This window comes from Aquarana catesbeiana, linkage group LG11 (genome assembly GCF_042186555.1).
Source record: "Aquarana catesbeiana isolate 2022-GZ linkage group LG11, ASM4218655v1, whole genome shotgun sequence".
Taxonomy (NCBI): Eukaryota; Metazoa; Chordata; class Amphibia; order Anura; family Ranidae; genus Aquarana; species Aquarana catesbeiana.
The window spans coordinates 174,651,483-174,675,273 of NC_133334.1; the positions used below are offsets into that span (position 1 = coordinate 174,651,483).

Sequence of the window (23,791 nt, forward strand, 5' to 3'; positions counted from 1 at the left end):
AAGACCAGAGCGTTGTTTGCAGTTCTGCACTGCGTCACTTTAACTGACAGTTGCGCGGTCGTGCGACGTGGCTCCCAAACAAAATTGACGTCCTTTTTCCCACATAGAGCTTTCTTTTGGTGGTATTTGATCACCTCTGCGGTTTTTATTTTTTTCGCTACAAACAAAAAAGAGTGACAATTTTGAGAAAAACACTTTTTTTTTTTTTTTTTTTTTTTGCTATAATATCCCCAAAAAATATATAAAAAACCTTTTTTTTCCCTTAGTTTAGGCCGATATGTATTCTACATATTTTTGGTAAAAAATCGCAATAAGCGTTTGGTTTGCGCAAAAGTTATAGCGTCTACAAAATGGATAGTTTTTTATGGCATTTTTAATTTTTTTCAGTAATGGCGATCTGCGATTTTTTTTTTTTTTTTTTTTTTATCGTGACTACGACATTATGGCGAACAGATCGGATACTTTTGGCGCTATTTTTAAACCATTCACATTTATACAGCGATCAGTGCGATTAAAAATGCATTGATTACTGTGTAAATGTGACTGGCAGTGAAGGGGTTAGCAAGGAGGGGGCGCTGCAGGGGTTGTGTCCTAGGGAGTGATTCTAACTGGGGGGGGGCCACGTGTGACAAGACACTGATCACTGCTCCCGATTACAAGGAGCTGTGATCAGTGTCACTAGTCAGAACGGGGAAATGCTTGTTTACATCAGCATTTCCCTGTTCTTCCTATCCGTGAGACGATCATGGGTATCCCCGCGGACATCGAGTCCGTGGGACCCGCGATCACACTCATGGAGCTCGCGGCAGGGTTGCGTGCGTCACCACATGGCGGCAAATTTAAAGGGACGTACCTGTACGCCCATTTGCCTGTCTGTGCCATTCTGCCGACGTATATGTACATACGGCGGTCGGCAAGCGGTTAGCTGCAAAAAAGTCTGTGCTGCTGTAAGCAGCTGTAAAAACGCCCTGTGTGCATGATGCCTTAAAGTGAAAACTGTCAGCCATGTAAAGTCTTTAGTGGATACCACAATATGCCAGATGTCTTTTTAAAGCGGTAGTGAACTCTGAAACAACAATCCACAGCAATCGTAAGGCCACCATGTATAAAATTTACAAACCCACTGGAATGCTAATTGGCCTCATGACATTTTTCTTATGGTTTCAGCCGCTTGGTTTCTTATCTGCTCTAGCTGAAGGAGGAGCCATGTTTGCCGCCCGATTTTATATATATATATATTTTTTTTTCCTCAGCTGCACTTCCGCCCACTTCCACGCACCCACCCACCCACCAAGAGTCATGAAGTCTGCATCCGCATCCCAGCAGTGTACAATTAGAAAGCAGCAGATTACCTCAGCTTCTTGGTGGCCAGGACCAAAAGGGCCTTTTAGCCAGGGCATTTGATTCCTTGATATTCCCCTGGTCTCACTTCAGGCTAATCTATAACCCCCCCTCCTCCATGCAAATTTTACCTAGTCTACTCTGCAATAGGGAGAAGCCAGTGATTCTCATTGCACCAAACGGGCAACTAGGTGACCCATATCGCTTTTACCACAGGCCAGACCTGCTGTCCCTGGGCCCTTTTTTTCATCCTGCTTAGTCACTAGCTTTAAGGAAATGGCCGTGGAAACCCAGGTTTCAAGTGAATTTTAATTGTCACTCCTACCTTGCTAAATGCTAGAAAAGGTACTTCCAAAAGGATCTATGGTTGTGCCTGGAAAGCCTTCTTTGCCTGCTATGAACACACACTACATTCTGACCTTTCTGCAGTCAGGTCTGGACCACAATATGGCCTTAAAGCAAAGCTAAGGTCCAGTATTATAAAATCATAAGCAGGCCATTTATAAAACCATTGCACACAGCAGGTAACTGGTATGTTTACAAAAAAATAGTTTACAATCACTTTAACTTTTGCGATTCCCACTTTTGAAGGCAGAAAGTCCCTACTCTTGTATGGTTTACCACTGAACATGGGGAGCATACTTTGCTTTGGTGCGGAAAGCCTCAACCCAGGAAACACTCCTTGACATAGGCGTTATCCATCCTTGTCTGGATCAGACAAGGCTTTAAACCTGGAGGACTGTAAAAGGTCAAGTTTCTGCCTTGGTGCTTTTTCAAAAACTGCTGACTTTCCACTCTGATCAGAGCATTTATGTAAGTGGTAGCTCACATTGTTCCACCAGTACTCTCCCTGGTGACTGTGAGGTCTTATTCTGGTGTTTTGTTAGAGGCCACCCTTTGAACCTGGTTGGGCTACCAGATATTTCTCTCCCTTTCCTATCGTGAGGTTTTTATCCTATTAACTCAAATTTAGAGGGAGTCTGTGCTTGGAACTTTTCTTGTACTTCACAGGGACAAGGTTATTTTGCAACTTCTTCTTGCCTAAGGTGGTGTCTGCTTTTGCTCCAAAACCTAAAGAGATTGCTGGCCACTGCCTGTAAGGGCTGTACAAGTCTAACCACAATCTCATAGCCACAACCTCTATAAGTCAATCTGATGTCTTGTTTGTGTTGCTGGGAGGCTCACGTAAACATGCTTCCTGTCCCCTCCACAATTGCTAGGTGGATTGGGCAAATCCTACTCGGGCGTACTATCTTAAAGCGTAGGGTTACTTCTTTTCCTGTGATGGCCCACTCATCCAGAAGTGTCGGTGCTCCATGGACTGTTTGACATCCGGCCTCGGGTTTCCCAGGTCTCTAGGGCAGCCACCTGTTCTACTCATACATTTACTAAGTTTTACGGGATGGATGTTCAGACATCTGCAGTAGCTGGCCTTGGTTAGAAAATTCTGCTGACAGCCCTGTAAGGGCCTGGTCAAGTTGTTCCTTTTATGTTGAGAATTGTTAGTGTTAAACCTGTTAGCCTTTATTTGCTGTTTCTTGCCCCTTGTGGGATTGCTTTTGTTCATCCTAATGGTCTAAACTCTGCTGTGTCCTGCCATCTACAAAAAAATTTTTTGGCTTGTCTGGTAAATCCTTCTTCTTGGAGTAATTTACAGACACTAGCCCCTTCTGATTTCAGAATTATGCTTGCGTGAGAGGGTTCTGCTGGGTGCTATTAAAAGGCTTGTTTAAAGGTGTTTTTTTTTTTTTTTTTATCAAAATAACAAACCTGTCATACTTGCCTGCTCTGTGGGTCTCACACAGAGAAACCCTGATCCTCCTTCTGGGGTGCCCCGCCGGTGCTCCTGGACCCTCTTCCTCAGATGCCCCCACAGAGAGCCGCTTTTCCATGTGGGTGCGCTCCCGAGTCCCGCTGCTGCATCAATTGACAGAGGGACTCGTCCCCGCTCCAGTGTTACTGCCATTTAGTCTGTACGGGAGAGGGGTGGGGCTGGGAGGAGTGTAGGAGTTTTCTCACTCCTGACTACAGTGCTGAGGGGGAGATGAAGACAAGCGCAGAGGAGAGTGGAGAGCTGCGGGTGACGCACATATATTCTGACCACGGAATCTTGGCTCAGCAGCATCGCAAAGCATCATGCTGCAGCTTGCACATTAACCACTTGCTTACTGGGCACTTAAACCCCCCTCCTGTGCAGACCAATTTTCAGCTTTCAGTGCTCTCACACTTTGAATGACAATTACTCAGTCATGCAACACGTTACCCAAATTATATTTTTTGTCCTTTTTTTCTTACAAATAGAGCTTTCTTTTGGTGGTGTTTGATCACCTTGTTTTTTTTTTTTTTTTTTTTTTTTTTTGCGCTATAAATGAAAAAAAAAAAATTTTGATTAAAAAACGGATATTTTTTAATTTCTGTGATAAAAGTTTGCAAATTAGTAATTTTTCTTCATAAAATTTGGCCACAACTTATACTGCTACATATCTTTGGTAAAAATAACCAAAAATTAGTGGAAATTATTTGGTCTGTGAAAGTTTGAGTCTACAAGCTATGGTGCAAATCATAAAAAAAATCTCATCTGATGTACTGGCGGGGTCTCATTTCTTGAGACCCCAACAAGCCAGGAAAGTACAAATGCCCCCCAAATAACCCCTTTTTGGAAAGTAGAAATTTCAAGGTATTTAGTAAGAGGCATGGTGAGTCCTTTGAAGTAGTAACTTTTCCCCACAAATCTTTGCAAAATAAGGATTTTTTTTTTTTTTTCACAAAATTGTTATATTAGGTTTTTTCTCACACAGCATATGCATACCACAAATTACACCCCAAAATACATTCTGCTACTCCTGAGTATAGTGATACCACATGTGTGGGACTTTTTCACTCCCTGGCCATACAGAGGCCCAACATGCAGGGAGCACCTTCAGGTGTTCTAGGAGCATAAATTACACATTGCATTTCTCAACCACCTATTACACTTTTGAAGGCCCTGGAGCACAGGACAATGGAAACGCCCACAAAATCACCCCATTTTGGAAAGCTAATACCCCAACGTATAATCTATGAGGCATAGTGAGTCTTTTGAACAGTTCATTTTTTTCCAGAAGCTTTTGGAAAATGTGGAAAAAAAAAAATAAAAATTTTTTTTTTTTTTTTTATACACAAAGTTGTCCGTTTATAACAGGGGTCCTCAAACTACGGCCCTCCAGTTGTTCAGGAACTACAATTTCCATTGTCTTCCATTGACATGCCTCAGTCATGTCTGTGAATGTCGGAGCTTTACAATGCCTCATGGGATGTGTAGTTCCGAAACAGCTGGAGGGCCGTAGTTTGGAGATCCCTGGTTTATAAGATATCTCCAACACATAGCATTTAGATAGCAAAAATGACACTCCAAAATACATTCTGCTTCTCCTGAGTATGGCGATACCACATGTGAGACTTCTTCACAGCCTGGCCACATACAGAGATCCAACATTCAAGGAACACCGTCAGGTATTCCAGGGACGCATAGCATGCACATACCAAGAATTACATCCCAAAATACATTATGCTGAGCAAAGCATAAACAAAAGATTACCTGTGGTTGTAGTAGCGCAGTTGTACACAGGAGGATAGCACTGGTTCAGGCAGGGACTTGGTCAGCAACGGCGAACGCAATTGTCCAGGCAGCAGGCAGGGGTACTGTCCATATAAAGTCCAGGCAGAGATATTGTCAGCAGTGCCAAAAATATTGGTCCTGGTAGTAGGCAGGAACATGTGGTGTGGTCAGTGCGACAGGAGAGGACATAATGACAGTAAGTCCTACAAGCAGCAGGCAGAAGTAGGGCCTCGTTCAGTACAGAATGGGGGCAGGGGTAGAGACTTCTCCCACCCAAATCTCTTTGAAGCCTCCGAGTCTCCAGACCCTAATCTAGGAATGAGAAAACAAAATTTGTTTTCTTCATCCAGAAAAACAATTCTGGAGCCCCTCACATATGTGAGACCTCTGTGTTGAATCCCATTAGTCCAGTAGCAGGGTACAAGATCCGTCCATGAGGCAGGCAAAAAACATGGTCAAATAGTCCAAGGTCAGTTCCAGATCAGGCAGAGGTATGTACAGAATCGACAGACAGAAGCGTGGTCGAATAACAAGCCAGGGTCAGTTATAGAGCAGGCAGTGGCATAAGGGGTGTGAAGGCAGGAACTGAGGATTACGCTTACCATACTTTACTAATAATTTATTGAAGTATGGTAACGGCGAAAAACATTCACCTATGCAGAGGCCTGGTTGGGAAGGACATTGTGCACAATAATGTGTCTCTTCTGACTCCTGCTCTGGTACACACCTTACATTCTTTTTTGACGTCGTTGGCCTGTTGGTTTGGGAGGGATTTTATCGGCAAAGTGGCGTTCGGAGAGTCGACTAAGAACATCTGATCGGATATATTTTTTTGGTGGGCTGTTCGGGAGTAAAAGGGCAGTGAAAATTTCCTCCTGGTAGCCAAGGAAGCGTTTGTGGGGTTTTGGGTGGAGTTGTGGTAAATGACATATGAGTTGTATATGGCCAATTGAAAAAAAAAAAAATTGCGACTTTTTTTTATACCAATGGTATGTCCGTCTTGTGGCAAAGTATGGTTCCAGCATTTGGTCAAGTCGACTCCCCCCATGAACAAATTATATTCATAGATGCATTTTGGTTTTTGTATGGGGCCATTCCTTTTGGGGATTTCCATGAAGGTATCATTGTGGATCGAAGACAACATGTAGACATCCCTTTTGTCCCTCCACTTCACTGCCAAAATCTCCTTGTTTCGCAGACTTGCCCTTTCTCCTTTTCTCAACCCCTTATTGACAAAAATTTAAGGAAAGCCTTTCCGGTTCTTTTTTACGGTGCCACATGCTGGCGTCTTCTTCTGGTGAAGGTTGTGGAACAGGGGCAGAGATGTGTAGAAGTTGTCTACGTATAAATGGTAGCCCTTCTCCAGTAGAAGGTATATGAGGTCCCAAACAATTTTCCCACTTGATCCCAAGTAGTCTGGGCAGTTAGGGGGTTGCAGCTGGGTATCCTTCCCTTCGTACACTTTGAAGGCATATATGTACCCTGTCACATAATTTGTGTACCTTCACCCCATAGCGGGCCCTTTTGCTGGGAATAAATTGTTTGATTTTAAGCCTGCCACTAAATTTAACAAGGGACTATTTTCCACACATATGTGTTGGTCTGGGATAAAAAGCTGGGGGAATACTTCAGAAAAATAATTTAGAAGTGGCCGAATTGTGAAAAGCCCGTCATAATTTGGGTAATTTCGGGGAGGGCACTGGGTATTATTGAAATGGAGGAACCTCATCATGAGGTATCTGGTTCTGGGCATTACCTTGGAGAAGATTGGCATGGGGTGGGTTGACCAATAGGAATTCAGAGTTTTTTTGGTGATTCCCATACAAAATGTGAGGCCTAAAAAAAACCTTCAACTCCTCCACAGTTAGGTGTCTCCACTCGTAGGGACGAGCTTAATAAGACGTTGGATTATTTTAAATAAATTGCTGTGCATAAAGGTTGCACTGGGCCACAATTGTTGATAGCATGTCCTCTGTAAAAATAAAATAAAAAAAAATGATTGGGGAAAAATTCTCTGTGTCCACCTGGACTCTTGGCTGGGCAGTAAAAGGGGGAATGTTGGCTTCTCCTCAATTAGGAGGAAGACACAAGGGGTTCTGGAGCGCTGGCATGGGTCCTTGGCCTTTCTTGCCGAGGTACTGTGGTGCTGGTGGATGGCACTCCTGTGCTGGTGGATGCCACTGCCTTCCCACCAGAACGCCTTCGTTTGGTGGGCAGAATATCTTCCTCCTCTGAGTCAGTGTTCCAATACTGAGGACTGGCTCATAATTTACATCTGACTCAGAATCGGAGTTTGAAAGGGAATCCGAAAGAGAGCTCCCCGTTGCTCTTGTTGGCCCGGGAAAGTATTCGGTACGCCTCGGCGGAAAAGCATCTTTTGGACATGGTTGCTGGTGTTGATGCGACTACATAGGTGTGTGCTAAGCCTGCTTTGATGTACACTGAGGTGGCGCTGATGAGGGGCACTGAGGTGGAACAGATGTGCACTGATGAGGCGGCACAGGTGGGCCTTGATGAGGCGACTGGGCACTGATGAGGCGGCTCTGATTACATAGTAAGATAATTACATAGGTTGAAAAAAGACACAAGTCCATCCAGTTCAACCTTAAAAACAAATAAAATAAAAAATATCGTACTATCCAATATACCCAATTTTATACCCTCAATTGATCCAGAGGAAGGCAGAAAACCCCAGCAGAGCATGCTCCAATTTGCTACAGCAGGGGAAAAAATTCCTTCCTGATCCCCCAAGAGGTAATCGGATTTTCCCTGGATCAACTTTACCTATAAATGTTAGTAGCCAGTTATATTCTGTATATTTAGGAAAGTATCCAGGCCTTTCTTAAAGCAATCTACTGAGCAGGCCAGAACCACCTCTGGCGGGAGTCTATTCCACATTTTCACAGCTCTTACTGTGAAGAAACCTTTGCGTATTTGGCGATGAAATCTCTTTTCCTCTAGACGTAAAGAGTGCCCCGTGTCCTCTGGGTTGACTGTAAAGAGAATAACTCAACACCAAGTTCACTATATGGACCCCTTATATATTTGAACATGTTGATCATATCCCCCTTATTCTCTTCTCAAGAGTGAATAAATTCAGTTCCTCTAATCTTTTCTTCATAGCTGAGCTCCTCCATGCCTCTTATCAGTTTGGTTGCCCTTCCCTGCGCTTTCTCCAGCTCCCCGATATCCTTTTTGAGAACTGGTGCCCAAAACTGAACTTCATATTCCATATGAGGTCTTACTAATGATTTGAACAGGGGCAAAATGATATCTCTCTCTAGAGTCCGTACCTTTCAATACAAGAAAGGACTTTGCTCGCTTTGGAAACCGCAGCTTGGCATTGCATGCTATTAAGCTTATGATCTACCAAAACCCCCAGATCCTTCTCCTCTACGGATTCCCCCAGTTGTACTCCCCCCTAGCATGTATGATGCATGCATATCCTTAGCCCCCAAGTGCTTATTTTTACATTTCTCAACATTAAACCTCATCTGCCACATAATCGCCCAATTAGACAGTGCATTGAGGTTGGCTTGTAAAATGGAGACATCCTGTAAGATTGCACGGCTGGGCACTGATGAGGCGGCTCTGATTGCACAGGGGGTCGCTGAAGGGGCGCTGTTTGCACAGGGGGGCGCTGAAGGGGCGCTGTTTGCACAGGGGGGCGCTGATTGCACAGTAATGTTTTTTTTCCACTTACAGATCGCTGTCAGATGCTCTCTCTCCTCTCACACGGTCTGTGAGGAGTGAGCCGGCAATGAGAGATGATCTCATATGTTTACATTTGAGATCATCTCTCATTGGCCACGCCGGTCGCGCTGTAAATGGCCGATGTGATTGGCCATTTACAGCGATCTGTGATTGGCTGTGTCCAAGGGACACGGCCAGCACAGAATTTCCCCGATACGCGCTCGTGAGCGCGCACAGAGAGCGAGTACTGGAAATTGAGGTCTGCGCTGTAGCCGTCATTCGACTATGTCCCGGACGTCAAGAGGTTAAAGGGACAGAAGCAGCATTTTTTTTTTTTTGGGTTAACTGCTTTTAACCCCTGCACAACAGGGGTGATTGTGGAAGTGAGGGTGTGTGTAAAACCTCCCGCTGACATGACATTTGTCAATCGAATCAGGGACTCTGGCAGTGAAATGCAGTGAGGAAGAGGGGGGCGGGGCTAAGCCCAGATAAGTGCCCCTCTTCCTCACTGCATTTGACTGCCAGAAGCCATTGGCTCCTGCTGCCTGTCCTTTTGTGCAGAGGAAGAGAGGGGAGAAGAGATCCAGTGCTGAGCACAGTATTGATCTCTTCTCCCCCCTCACACTTGGAGGAGGGGGGATGACCGCAAACTATAAAACTTTTTTTTTACTTTTTTTTTTTTTTTAATAGCGATACTTTAAAGCGGAGTTCCGCCAAATTATTTAAGTCAGCAGTTACAAATACTGCAGCTGCTGACTTTTTTAATATTCGGGCACTTACCTGCCCAGGGCGCCCGCAATGTCCTCACCCGAAGCCGATCTGTCCCTCGGCTCCCTGGTGGAGGCGCCGGCATCTTCGGTAAGGGAATCGGGAAGTGAAGCCTTGCAATTTCACAGCCTGGTTCCCAACTGCGCTTGCTCAATCTCACTGGTCCGTGTTGTCTTCTGGGACTTGTGTGTCTCCCAGAAGACGGAGGAGGGGCCGGACATGGCGTAGATCGCTGCGGATACTGCAGCGATCTATGCCCGGAAGTGGGAGCAAATACCATGTATTATACAGGTATCTGCTCCCCCCTGAAAGGTGCCAAATGTGACACCAGAGGGGGGGAAGGAAGCCGAAAAGCGGTAGTTCCGTTTTTGGGTGGAAATCTGCTTTAACCACTTGCCGACCACCCGCCACAGATGTGCTGCGGCAAGGTGGCTCGACTGCACAAATCGCCCTACCGGTACACTGTTCACTGGGAGCAGTAGATCCCAGTCATGTTGCTAGGCAGAACAGGGAAATGCCTTGTTTACATTAGGGGTGCACCAAATGGGTTTTTTGGTGCTGAAACCGATACCGAAAATGAAAAATGCACTAGGCCTAAAACCGAAACTGACTGAAAATGACTGTTTTTAAAACCTTTTTATATAAAATGTATTTTTATATTTTAAATCGCATACATTTTTATATAACACATTGCTAATAGTATTAGCAAAATTTCCATGCGGTGCACCTCTAGCAGATATGATACAGGTGATGGAGATGGTCAGAGACTGCAGACGTGTGGTACTGGAGATGGTCAGAGACTGCAGACGTGTGGTACTGGAGATGGTCAGAGACTGCAGACGTGTGGTACTGGAGATGGTCAGAGACTGCAGACGTGTGGTACTGGAGATGGTCAGAGACTGCAGACGTGTGGTACTGGAGATGGTCAGAGACTGCAGACGTGTGGTGCAGGAGAGATGGTCAGAGACTGCAGACGTGTGGTACAGGAGATCAATGCAGCCTCACCAGTGTCCATCAAATGCAGCCTGCCTGTGCCTCACCAGTGCCCAGCAGCTTACCAGTGCCCATCATGCAGCCTGTCTGTGCCTCACCAGTGCCCAGCAGCTTACCAGTGCCCATCATGCAGCCTGCCATAGTATGTCAGACAGGATCAGGACAGGGCAGTGTTAGCAAGGCAAAGCCAAGAACAGTGCTCTGGAGGAAAGCTATCCGCACAGCACGTTAAGGAGTGGCTTGTCGGTATGATCAGCGGGAGGAGCATCATCAGTGTGCAGCGCCGCGGGGGTTAAGAGTGCAGAACTTGTTGTTTGACATGCTGTTAGAAACAGTGAGCTCGCACTTTGAGATCAGGTAAATGGCCAACACTGCAGGAATTGATGGACAGAAACGGCCCTTTTCAATTAGATTTCTGGGAAGCGGCGCAATTAAGACACTATTTAAATACTGAGATACTACCAGGTCTTTTGGACCGTAGTTTTAGGCCATTTGAGAAATGTATGGAAAAGGAGCCAATCACGCATGCAATATCTAAAATGTATGCGTTACTGTCTAAACCACCGGAGAACTTTTAGTTGCCCTTCTTTCGAAAATGGGAAATAGATCTGGGGAGGACCTTTTCGGAGGATCAGAAAACAAATACGATACAATCCATATTTAAAACAGCGACATGTACAAAGTTACAGGAAACAAATTATAAAATGATCTCACAATGGTATAGAACCCCAGAAATACTTCAAAAGTGTTTCCCGAACACATTAAGTGAATGCTGGAGATGTCAGAGGGAACAGGAAACCCTGTTACATGTGTTTTGGTCCTGCCCGAGAGTTGAGAAATTCTGGAAGGAAGTACGGGAGATCATTCAAAAATTTAGTGAAGTAGAGATACTCGAAGATCCAGCGTTATTTCTTCTGCATCTGTCAGAGATCCCGAGGAAAACATATAGGAATTCCATCCTGTGTCATTTAGTGAATGCAGCCAAGGCGGGCGGCAAGTGGTTAACCTTGGATATTTTTCCATCTGTGTTGCCCCTAAATATTTTGCATTTTGGATGTTGTAAGCTCTGGTCGAGTCCATCTCCCAGCGACAGCATCCTTTCGACGGCCCCACTTTGTAGTCCCTGATGCTTCCCGTAGGGTTCTGTCTGCTTCTCAATCCTCTAGCTCTAGTTGGATTTGACAAATAGATAAGTTTTATGGGCTTTTCAGAAATGATCCATCTGTTTCTCAGATATGCAAATCTGCCACCTGATCTTGTGTTCATTTTTCAGTTTTTACCTGGATATTCTAGCCTCTTTATGCAATCTTGGATGATAAAGTCCTTTGGGCAGCTTTGTAGGCTTTGTTGAGCCACCTCGATTTACACTTTTTTTTTTTTTTTTTTTTTTTGTGGGTCTGTTATCCATTGTTTGCTCAGCTGCCCAGGGGGGCCCAGTTTTGTTGGTTTTAAACATCCCAATGTTCCAGAATACTCTTCTGGCGTGCTTTCATATGTGGTTAACAGAGTAGGATTTTTAAATTGCTGTAAAATACTTTTCTTGGAGTACTTTTACAGATTCCTCCTCTGTTCCATTCCTATTGCTTGTTAACAAACTGAGAAATGCTGGGAGTTGGGAGGGCTGTCCTTAGCTTTTTGTTTTTTTTAAGCAGTGTCTGGCCTCAGCAGCAGCATAACCCAACATTTCTCGATACTCTTCCTGTGTCTTTTAAAGCAGTGGTTCTCAACCCTGTCCTCAAGTACCCCTAACAGGCCATGTTTTGTGAATTCCTCTTAGTTAAAATAGCTGTCCAAATTAGCAAGCCATTGAGCACCTGTGCAAGATAAAGGAAAACCTGCAAATATGGCCTATTGGGGGTTACTTGAGAACCACTGTCACTCAAAGGATTTCACGGAAAGTAAAAAAAAAATTTCCCAGCGTGACCCAGGACCATTTGTCTGACCTAACCTGTACCTTTCTGATTTAGCCTTGCCCGGCTCTTCCATCACCCTAGAAGCTCAGTGCTGGCAGACTACGCATACTAAATGCAGCTCCATAAGCTAGTGGAAGACCCTATCTGTACTGCTCTTGCGTTTTTTTTTTTTTTTGTTTTTTTTTGCCAGTGCCCATAAATTGAGTTTAATGTGTGAAGATACAAAGTGTCCAATCATATTACAGATATGCTGACAAGTCAGATGTTAAATTAATGGTACCATGCTTTGCCTTTTCATTAGATGAAGCATTCAAAGCTAAAGCACAGTGCCAAAAATGTAAACATTTAACAGGTTAGGTTGCTGGATACATAAAATCAAGTTTAAATGCAAGAGTAACCACCCTGTTCAGATCAACTCATTTCGCTAAACTTACTGTGTGTTGCTATTAACAAGTTTGTGTGGTGTGGTGCTGGCAATTTAGAATGACGTTTCTGTGCACAAGTACAGTAGGTGCCAACAGATCATTGCTGCAGTGCATCAGTACAGAAATGCCATGTATTATGGTGTACTGCTTAACCACTTAACAACCGGCTCATAGCCAAATGACGGCTACAGGGCGGTTGCTTAACTCTGGGAGGGCGTCCAGGGACGTCCTCCCAGAATTCTGCTCTCGCGCGCACTCGAGAGCATCCGTGACCGCCGGGTCCTGCATCACGGATCCCGGTAAATGGCCGCTGATCGCGGCCGTTTACCATGTGATCGCGCCGTCAAATGACGGCGCGATCACATGTAAACAAACCGGCGTCATCTGATGACGCCGGTTCCTCTCCTCCCCTCCTGTGTACCGATCGGTACACTGTGAGCGGAGAGGGGGATGGATGGATGGCTGCAGCGTTGTGGGCTGCATCTGTAGTGCCCACAACGCTGCACAGTGACATTCAGCCATCCCCACTACTCTGCATGCCCTACAATGCTGTGCAATACTCTGCAATGCCCCACAATACTCTGCCATACTCTGCCATACCCTGGAATACCCCGCAATACTCTGCCATACCGCAATACTCTGCCATCCCGCAATACTCTGCCATACCCTGGAATACCCCGCAGTACTCTGCCATACCCTGGAATACCCCGCAATACTCTGCCATACCCTGGAATACCCCGCAATACTCTGCCATACCCTGGAATACCCCGCAATACTCTGCCATACCCTGGAATACCCCGCAATACTCTGCCATACCCTGGAATACCCCGCAATACTCTGCCATACCCTGGAATACCCCGCAATACTCTGCCATACCCCGGAATACCCCGCAATACTCTGCCATACCCCGGAATACCCCGCAATACTCTGCCATACCCCGCAATACCCCGCAATACTCTGCCATACCCAGCCATGCTCTGCAATACCCCGCAAAAATCTGCAATACTCTGCAATACCCAGCCATACTCTGCAATACTCTGCCATACCCGGCGATGCTCAGCCATACCCGGCCATGCTCAGCCATACCCGGCCTCTGTATGTGGCAGTCTCACACATGTGGTATCGCCGTACTCAGGAGGAGTAGGAGAATCTATTTTGGGGTGTCATTTTTGGTATGTACATGCTATGTGTTAGAAATATTGTATAAATGGACAACTTTGTGTTAAAAAAAAAAAAAAAGCGTTTTAACCACTTCCCGCCTTCCGTCATACGACGTCCTTGACTTTGTGCGGGGATATCTGAATGATGGTTGCAGCTACAGGCATCATTCAGATATCAGCTTTTTCAGCCGGCGATTCCCTACACCATAAGAATGATCATAGCGGCAGTTCCACTGCTTGATCGTTCTTACGGGAGGTGAGAGGGGACGTCCCCCCCTCCCGCCGCCCTCCGGTGCTTCTACCGACTCACCGCTACGATCAAAGCCAGGATCTTTTTTTTTTTTTTTTTTTTTTTTTTTAATTTCAGGCACAGCCTAGAGGTGAGATGTGGGGTCTTATTGACCCCATATCTCACTGTAAAGAGGACCTGTCATGCCATATTCCTATTACAAGGGATGTTTACATTCCTTGTAATAGGAATAAAAGTGATCAAAAAAAATTTTTTTTTGGAAAAAAGTGTCAAACTAAAATAAAGTAAAATGAACAATAAAAAAAAAATAAAAAAAATTTAAAGCGCCCCTGTCCGTGTGCTTGCATGCAGAAGCGAACGCATACGTAAGTCCCGCCCACATATGAAAACGGTGCTCAAACCACACATGTGAGGTATCGCTGCGATCGGTAGAGCGAGAGCAATAATTTTGGCCCTAGACCTCCTCTGTAACTCAAAATTTGTAACCAGTAAAACATTTTAAAGCGTCGCCTATGGGGATTTTTAAGTGGCGAAGTTTGGCGCCATTCCACAAGCGTGCGCAATTTTGAAAGGTGGCATGTTAGGTATCTATTCGGCGTAACTTCATCTTTCATATTATGCAAAAACATTGGGCTAACCTTACTGTTTTGTTTTTTTTTTTTAAAGCAAAAAAGTTTTTTCTCCAAAAAAAAAACGCGTTTGAAAAATTGCTGCGCAAATATCTTGCGAGATAAAAAGTTGCAATGACCGCTATTGTATTCTCTAGGCTCTTTGCTAAAAAAAATATATGTTTTGGGGTTCTATGTAATTTTCTAGCAAATAAATGATGATTTTTACATGTAGGAGAGAAATGTCAGACTTGGCCTGGGTGCTCCAGAACGCCTGAAGGTGCTCCCCTGCATGTTGGGCCTCTGTATGTGGCCACGCTGTGTAAAAGTCTCACACATGTGGTATCGCCGTACTCGGGAGTAATGGCAGAATGTGTTTTGGGGTGTAATTTGTGGTATGCATATGCTGTGTGTGAGAAATAACCTGCTAATATTACAATTTTGTGAAAAATAAAAAAAGAAAAAAAAAACTTGATTTTGCAAAGAATTGTGGGAAAAAATTACAACTTCAAAAAACTCACCATGCATCTTTCTAAACACCTTTGAATGTCTTCTTTCCAAAAAGGGGTCATTTGGGGGGTATTTGTACTTTTCTGGCATGTTAGGGTCTCAAGAAATGAGATAGACCGTCAGTACTTTAGGTGTGATCAATTTTCAGCTATTGGCACCATAGCTTGTGGACGCTATAACTTTCGCAAAGACCAAATAATATACACCGATTTGGGTTATTTTTACCGAAGATATGTAGCAGTATAAATTTTGGCCAAAATATATGAAATAAAATTACTAATTTTCAAAATTTTATAACAAACGAAGAAAATTATTTTTTTTTACAGATTTTTCGGTCTTTTTTCTTTTATAGCGCAAAAAATAAAGAACCCAGCGGTGATTAAATACCACCAAAAGAAAACTTTATTTGTGTGAAAAAAGGACAAAAAATTCATATAGATACAGTGTTGCATGACTGAGTAATTGTCATTCAAAATGTGAGAGCACCAAAAGCTGAAAATTGGTCTGGTTATTAAGGGGGTTTAAGTGCCCAGTGGTCAAGTGGTTAAAGAAATGCTGCAGGTGCTTTTTTTTTTTTTTTTTTTTTTTTTTTTTTTTTTTTTTTTTTTTGTTTTTTGGCAACTTGTTCAGAAATTGAATTTTATGCCAAAATACTGTAGAAATTCCATTACAGCAGATCCTACTTTATATTTCGATTGTACATAAACTGACTGTGGGCTTATGAAATCCACAATGGGACATTTTTGTATCAAATGCCATAGTGGTGCGATATATATATATATATATATATATATATATATATATATATATATATATATATATATATATATATATATACACACACATATATATTTTCCATCAATAGAAAAACGACAGGACACATTCTCCAATGCAAAATTTTTTCTTTGCATAATCTTCATAATTTTTATCTCATGTTTTTTTTTGCCCTTTTAAAACCTTAGTCTTTTCCTGTTGTAGTTTACCAAATTCCTGTAAGATAATGCTCTCCAGGTATCCCTGTTCTCTATGCAACTTGTGACACATCTCCTCAGATCGATCGTGAGGAGCCAATTCCTTAGGGTTAAACGTATAGTCAATGATGAGGCTTTTAGGCGGGTAAGTTTAGAGGAGATGTGTCACAAGTTTAGAGAACAGGGATACCCGGAGAGCATTATACATGAATTTGGTAAACTACAACAGGAGGAGACTGAGGTTTTAAAAGGGAAACAAAAACATGAGATGAAAAGAATGCCCTTCTCTATGCAATTCCACAATTAGTGAGGACATATTTAGAATTGTCAAAAAGCACTGGTCATTACTCAAACGAGCATACCCCCAGATAGATTTTAAACAGGTACCTATAAAGGCACACAAGAGAAATAAGACACTGAGAGATTCATTAATCCGGTCAGAATATAAACCAAGAGAGCAGGAAACCAAAATGACATTTTTGGGCAAAAAAAGAGTAATGGCGGCTTTCCGTGTCTTAATTGTATTCAGTGCAATCTAATCATGAAAGGTAACCATTATTTACATCCTAGCAATGGTGAAAAGATCATGGCCCTTGCAATTTAATTTACGTTGGGGAGACCACACAAGGGTTTAAGGAATGAATTGCTCAACATCGCAGTACAATCAGACATAAGCAACCGGGTTTACCCGTTTCAAGACATTTTTTTGAACAAGGATATAGACTTGGATCTTAGATTCATGGTCCTAGAAGAGGTATTGAGGGATTGAAGAGGAGGTGATAGGATATTGAAATTAAAACGGAGAGGTATGGTGGATAAATTAATTGCAGTCCCTGCACCCTAAGGGAATGAACAGGGATTATGATTATCTATTTTTATGAAGTTTTATAGGAAGCATATTTTATGGTTGTTTTGCAGGTTGAACAGGATCATGCAGTATAGGTATTATGGAATGTTTTTGGAGATGGATAGTGTCAAGTAACACGGACAATCGATTTCTTTTTTTCTCTTGCCTTTTTGCATTTGTTCTGTATAATCCTGTTCCTTTGTTTCTTTCATGATGATCAACTAATCTTTAGTGTAAAATCCAAATCAATAAAAATGTGTTCCTTCACATACAGTAGAATAGGAGTAAGTATTAGATGGAAATGGAATTGGTGCTAGTTTCAACTGCACCATTAAAGGTTCGGATTTGTATTATTTGCACATTAGCGGTATAGGGTATGCACTAGATTTAGTCTGTGATGGGTTCATTGGAATTAAAGTGGCTATGGGATACACCTGTTAAGTAACACCCTGTGATGTTGGTATGAATATCTGAAGTTTTGTATGGATCATTGCACAAAGCCTGATGAAGAGCACGGTATGCTCGTAACTGTACATTAGCGCATTGCACTTTAATGTCTTGATATGAAGATTATTCAAAAATAAAAAAAAAATTTTGCATTGGAGTACGTGTCCCATCGTTTTTATAGATCTCCTAAACCATTGAATAGAAAAGTTGGGGAAAGGGATTAACCACTTGACCACTTGGCACTTAAACCCCCTTCATAACCAGACCAATTTTCAGCTTTCAGTGCTCTCACATTTTGAATGACAATTACTCAGTCATGCAACACTGTACCTATATGACATTTTTTTAAACCCCCTTCATAACCAGACCAATTTTCAGCTTTCAGTGCTCTCACATTTTGAATGACAATTACTCAGTCATGCAACACTGTACCTATATGACATTTTTGTCCTTTTTTCACACAAATAGAGCTTTCTTTTGATGGTATTTAATCACCGCTGGGTTCGTTATTTTTTTGCGCTATAAAAGAAAGACCGAAAATTCTGTAAATGCATTTTTCTTTGTTTCTGTTATAAAATTTTGCAAATTAGTAATTTTTCTTCATATATTTTGGCCAAAATTTATACCGCTACATATCTTTGGTCCACAAGCTATGGTGCCAATCTCTGAAAATGGATCACACAAGTACTGACGGCCTATCTAATTTCTTGAGACCCTAACAAGCCAGGAAAGTACAAATACCCCCCAAATGTCCCCTTTTTGGAAAGTAGACATTCCAAGGTGTTTAGTAAGAGGCATGGTGAGTTTTTTGAAGTTGTAATTTTTTCCCACAATTCTTTGCAAAATCAAGATTTTTTTTTTTTTTTTTTTTCTCCATAAAATTGTTATATTAGCAGGTTTTTTTCTCACAGCATATGCATACCACAAATTACACACCGAAACACAATCTACTACTCCTGAGTACGGTGACACCACGTGTGAGACTTTTACACAGTGTGGCCACATACAAAGGTCCAACATGCGCCATCAGGCGTTCTTGGAGCATTAATTACACATATAATTTCTTGACTGCCTTACACTTTTGAAGGCCCTGGAGAACCAGTACAATGGAAATACCCCAAAAATGACCCCATTTTGGAAAGAAAACAACCCAATGCATAATCTGAGGCATATCGAGTCTTTTGAACATGTCATTTTTTTTTTTTTTTCTACAAGTTATTGGAAAATGTGTAAAGAAAATAAACACTTTTTTATTCATTTTTTTTTTTTTTTTTTTTTTTTTTTTTTTACACAACGTTGTCCATTTACGTTATTTCTAACACATAGCATGTACATACCAAAAATTACACCCCAAAAGAGATTCTCCTACTCCTGAGTACGGCGATACCACATGTGGGAGACTTTTCCACAGCGTTGCCACATACAGATGACCAACTTGTAGGGAGCATTGTCAGGTGTTCTAGGAACAGAAGTTTCAAATCTAATTTGACTACCTATTACACTTTTGTGAGGCACTGTAGTGGCAGGGATAATAACTTATGGGGCATGAGTGGGGATGGCTGAGCGTGAATGAGTATGGCCGGGTATGGCTAATTATGGATGGGGGTGGATGGGATGGGATGGCTGAGCATGGATGGATGAGTATGCTGAGGATGGATGGGTGAGCATGGATGAGTATGCAGAGGATGGATGGGTGGATCTGTCACTGAGCAGCGCTGTGGGCACTACACATCCAGCCCACAGCGCTGCTGTCACCGATCTCTCCCCTCTCTGCTCACACTGGACGGAGAGGGGTGGGAGGAACCGGAAATCACGCAGGTTTGTTTGACAGAGCGATCACGTGGTAAACGGCCGCGATCAGCGTCCGTTTACCGTGATCCGTGACGCGAGAGCAGGATTCTGGGAGGACGTCACTGTATGCCCTCCCAGAGTTAAGCAACCGACCTGTAGCCGTCATTCGGCTATGGGCCGGTTGCCAAGTGGTTAAGAAGGGATAGCAATTTAAAACTTGCATCATAGAATAACCCACGAGTGAAAGTGTTCATCTTCCATCCTAATTGCTTTCTGAATTTGGATTTACTTTTTTAATTTTGTAAATGTGTGGGTGTTTTACCTCCTTAACAAACCGGTTTTAGTTCTGCCAGACAGCATTTGGTGTTTGTCTGTGTCTTACCACTGTTAACAACTTCTAGGCTTTGAACTGTTGGTTAGCATGGCCCAGTAAAGCATCAAAGTTGAAAAAAAATGATTTGCAATTTACAATTACTGGCTTTTAACATGTTCTGCCCTGGTTATAATCTGTTGTTTGAACAATGTTGTGGGTTAATTTTTCTCCTTTTTGGGTTTGTAACCATTTTCTCCCATTCCTTTTTTGTTTTCTAACCTGCTTTCTTTCAGTTCAACTGCAAATTGAGGATCTGACACGCAAGCTTCGCACTGGAGACCTGGGAATACCCCCTAACCCAGAAGACAGGTTGGGAAACCCCTCTGCTCGCTTGTAGCACATGACAGTAAAAGTTTCATCTTCTCTTGGACTCATTGTCTTATTAAATATGTAGAGTATGACATCTAGTAAAGATTTTTATCATATTTTCACTTAGTGGAATTTTCTGGTTTACATTTTTGCACATGGTTAAAAGGGTAATAACCTTTTAATTTAAAGCTAAATCTTTAAGCTGGTCATACACTAGTAGAACTTCTTTCAAAATGGAGCAGGATCGTCAATTTTTTCTTAAAAGTAATTTTTCAAGTGTATGTGGTTTTGGCTTGGAAAATTCACTCCACAATTGAATGTTAAAGGCAAACAATGTTTAAAGACTTTAGAATGTCATGTGATCGATTTTTGTACTGAGAATTTTTGTACGGATGTTTGAAAATCTTCTGTGGCCAGCTTTAGATCAATGAGGGGTTCCCCAAATTGAACCTCTGGTGATCAGTTTGATTAGAGTCAGCAGCACTGAAGCCAACAGTAATTGATGCTGCTTGGCCTTGGTGTGATGGCAGCCTTGGAGCTGCCAGTTGACCTAGTTAACCACGCAATTGCAAGGTAGATCTCTGGATCAGAAGTGAGGAAAAAGGGCATGTAGATGAGATTTCCACTTTGAAAAGCACCTTTTTAAAGGAACGGTCTGCGTAGTGTTTCAGTTTATAGATGCAGATGAGCAATGAGATCTGCCTTAAATTGTCACTGCTATAACAAAGCTGTTCCTTCTCCTTTTCCTGCAATAGGTGTAGGTGAGCCGTCCATCACCATAGCAATGAATAACGCCATAAGTTCTGGCCCTAGTGCATCGTCGGTAGCTATGCTGCTGGTGGCTGGCCTGCCCCATCCATGGCTATCTGGGTCTCATGCTTTTGAAACCCTGTTTGAGACTGCACTAGATGGCCTGTTTGCTGGAATGTTTCTTGCTTAGAATGATTGCTTATATACTCCTGAATACTAGAACTTATAAACATTCTGCATACATTCCTATTTTAAAGATGTTTTTATGGACTCCTAAAATTTAATGAAAGTGTATGTCAAAGCAAAATAAACAAATAAAAGTGCATCTCTGTAATACAAGCACATTTACTCATGTTTTATCCCTTTGAAAGTGTATTTCCACATTTGCAACCAAATTGGGTTAACACCTCTGTTTTTGACTTATTAAAGCGGAGTTCCACACAAAAATGGAACTTCCGCTTTTCGGAACCCCCCAGGCGTCGCCTGCCGACATCGTCGGACCCTGGGACGGTGTGGGTGGACCCCCGCTTTAACATAGCACAAGTTAAAAAGAAATCTTACATGCTGTCCCTGCTTTGTAATGTTTAGGACGGTGCTGTGGAGTAATTTTTAACCTTGTCTGAACACTGCATTATCAGCTGTAAACTAGATTTGAACATGGTCTGTCCTAACAAAGGGTTAAAAGTTCAGAATCTGCCCTCCTGCATTGCTAATGAGGGAAAGTGTGGCAAGTGAGAACGTACAAAAATTCTTAGAATATACTATGACACCTTCTCCTAAAGGTGGCCATAGATTGAAATCTGGCCTGTTCAACAGAGACTGGGTTAAATTTTGATCCTGTGTGGCCACTGCAGTTGATCTGATTTGTGTTCATTAGCCCTGTTGAGTAAATGCCACTCAGTGGCTCCAGCACTGGTCCATGTATTATGACATTGGGGGCACCTCCCAGCTATCAGAATGCCATAGCGCCGTGGGAAGTATTCTCCCATCCGTTGCGAATGTGTGGCTCTGCAAAATGTTTATTTTTTTTTGTTTTGGTTAGTTTGCGGCCTTTATGAAAAAAACTGAATCATGAATGGCCAGCTTTAGAAATGGCTAAAAGGTACAGTGGATATAAAAAGTCTACACACCCCTGTTAAAATGTCAGGTTTCTGTGATGTAAAAAAAATGAGACAAATAATTTCAGAACTGTTTACACCTTTTAATGTGATCTATAAACTGTATAACTTGGGTGAACAACAAACTGAAATCTTTTAGGTGGAGGGAAATAAAAAATTAAAATAATATGGTTGCATTAAAGTGCACACCCTTAACCACTTGAGCCCCGGACCATTATGCTGCCTAAGGACCAGAGGTCTTTTTCCAATTTGGCACTGCGTCGCTTTAACTGCTAATTGCGCGGTCATGCAATGCTGTACCCAAACGAAATTTGCGTCCTTTTCTTCCCACAAATAGAGCTTTCTTTTGATGGTATTTGATCACCTCTGCGGTTTTTATTTTTTGCGCTATAAACGGAAAAAGACCGAAAATTTTGAAAAAAAATGATATTTTTTACTTTTTGTTATAAAAAAAATCCAATAAACTAAATTTTAGTCATACATTTAGGCCAAAATGTATTCGGCCACATGTCTTTGGTAAAAAAAATGTCAATAAGCGTATATTTATTGGTTTGCGCAAAAGTTATAGCGTCTACAAACTAGGGTACATTTTCTGGAATTTACACAGCTTTTAGTTTATGACTGCCTATGTCATTTCTTGAGGTGCTAAAATGGCAGGGCAGTACAAAACCCCCACAAATGACCCCATTTTGGAAAGTAGACACCCCAAGGAAATTGCTGAGAGGCATGTTGAACCCATTGAATATTTATTTTTTTTGTCCCAAGTGATTGAAAAATGACAAAAAAAAAAAAAAAAAAAAATATTTACAAAAAGTTGTCACTAAATGATATATTGCTCACACAGGCCATGGGCCTATGTGGAATTGCACCCCAAAATACATTCAGCTGCTTCTCCTGAGTATGGGGATACCACATGTGTGGGACTTTTTGGGAGCCTAGCCGCGTACGGGGCCCCGAAAACCAATCACCGCCTTCAGGATTTCTAAGGGTGTAAATTTTTGCTTTCACTCTTCACTGCCTATCACAGTTTCGGAGGCCATGGAATGCCCAGGTGGCACAAAACCCCCCAAAATGACCCCATTTTGGAAAGTAGACACCCCAAGCTATTTGCTGAGAGGCATATTGAGTCCATGGAATATTTTATATTTTGACACAAGTTGCGGGAAAGTGACACTTTTTTTTTTTTTTTTTTTTTTCATAAAGTTGTCACTAAATGATATATTGCTCACACAGGCCATGGGCATATGTGGAATTGCACCCCAAAATACATTTAGCTGCTTCTCCTGAGTATGGGGATACCACATGTGTGGGACTTTTTGGGAGCCTAGCCGCGTACGGGACCCCGAAAACCAATCACTGCCTTCAGGATTTCTAAGGGTGAAAATTTTTGATTTCACTCTTTACTGCCTATCACAGTTTCGGAGGCCATGGAATGCCCAGGTGGCATAAAACCCCCCCAAATGACCCCATTTTGGAAAGTAGACACCCCAAGCTATTTGCTGAGAGGCATGGTGAGTATTTTGCAGCTCTCATTTGTTTTTGAAAATGAAGAAAGACAAGAAAACATTTTTTTTTTTCTTTTTTCAATTTTCAAAACTTTGTGACAAAAAGTGAGGTCTGCAAAATACTCACTATACCTCTCATCAAATAGCTTGGGGTGTCTACTTTCCAAAATGGGGTCATTTGGGGGGGTTTTGTGCCACCTGGGCATTCCATGGCCTCCGAAACTGTGATAGGCAGTGAAGAGTGAAATCAAAAATTCACGCCCTTAGAAAGCCTGAAGGCGGTGCTTGGTTTTCGGGGTCCCGTACGCGGCTAGGCTCCCAAAAAGTCTCACACATGTGGTATCCCCGTACTCAGGAGAAGCAGCAGAATGTATTTTGGGGTGTAATTTCACATATTCCCATGGCATGTTTGAGCAATATA

The 23,791-nt window shown here is 42.5% G+C and overlaps 1 protein-coding gene across 6 annotated transcripts in view; it reads left to right on the forward strand.

Moving 5' to 3' along the window:
• SF1 (splicing factor 1) overlaps nt 1-23,791 on the forward strand; it is a 216,754-nt gene that overhangs the window by 49,461 nt on the left and 143,502 nt on the right. For 4 of the 6 annotated variants that reach the window (XM_073605054.1, XM_073605055.1, XM_073605056.1 and 1 more), the window contains one exon: nt 19,922-19,997. The exons of the other annotated variants lie outside the window; for them this stretch is intronic. In XM_073605054.1, the coding sequence (XP_073461155.1) occupies nt 19,922-19,997 (76 nt within the window). The remainder of the gene's footprint in view (nt 1-19,921; nt 19,998-23,791) is intronic. 6 annotated transcript variants of the gene reach the window in all.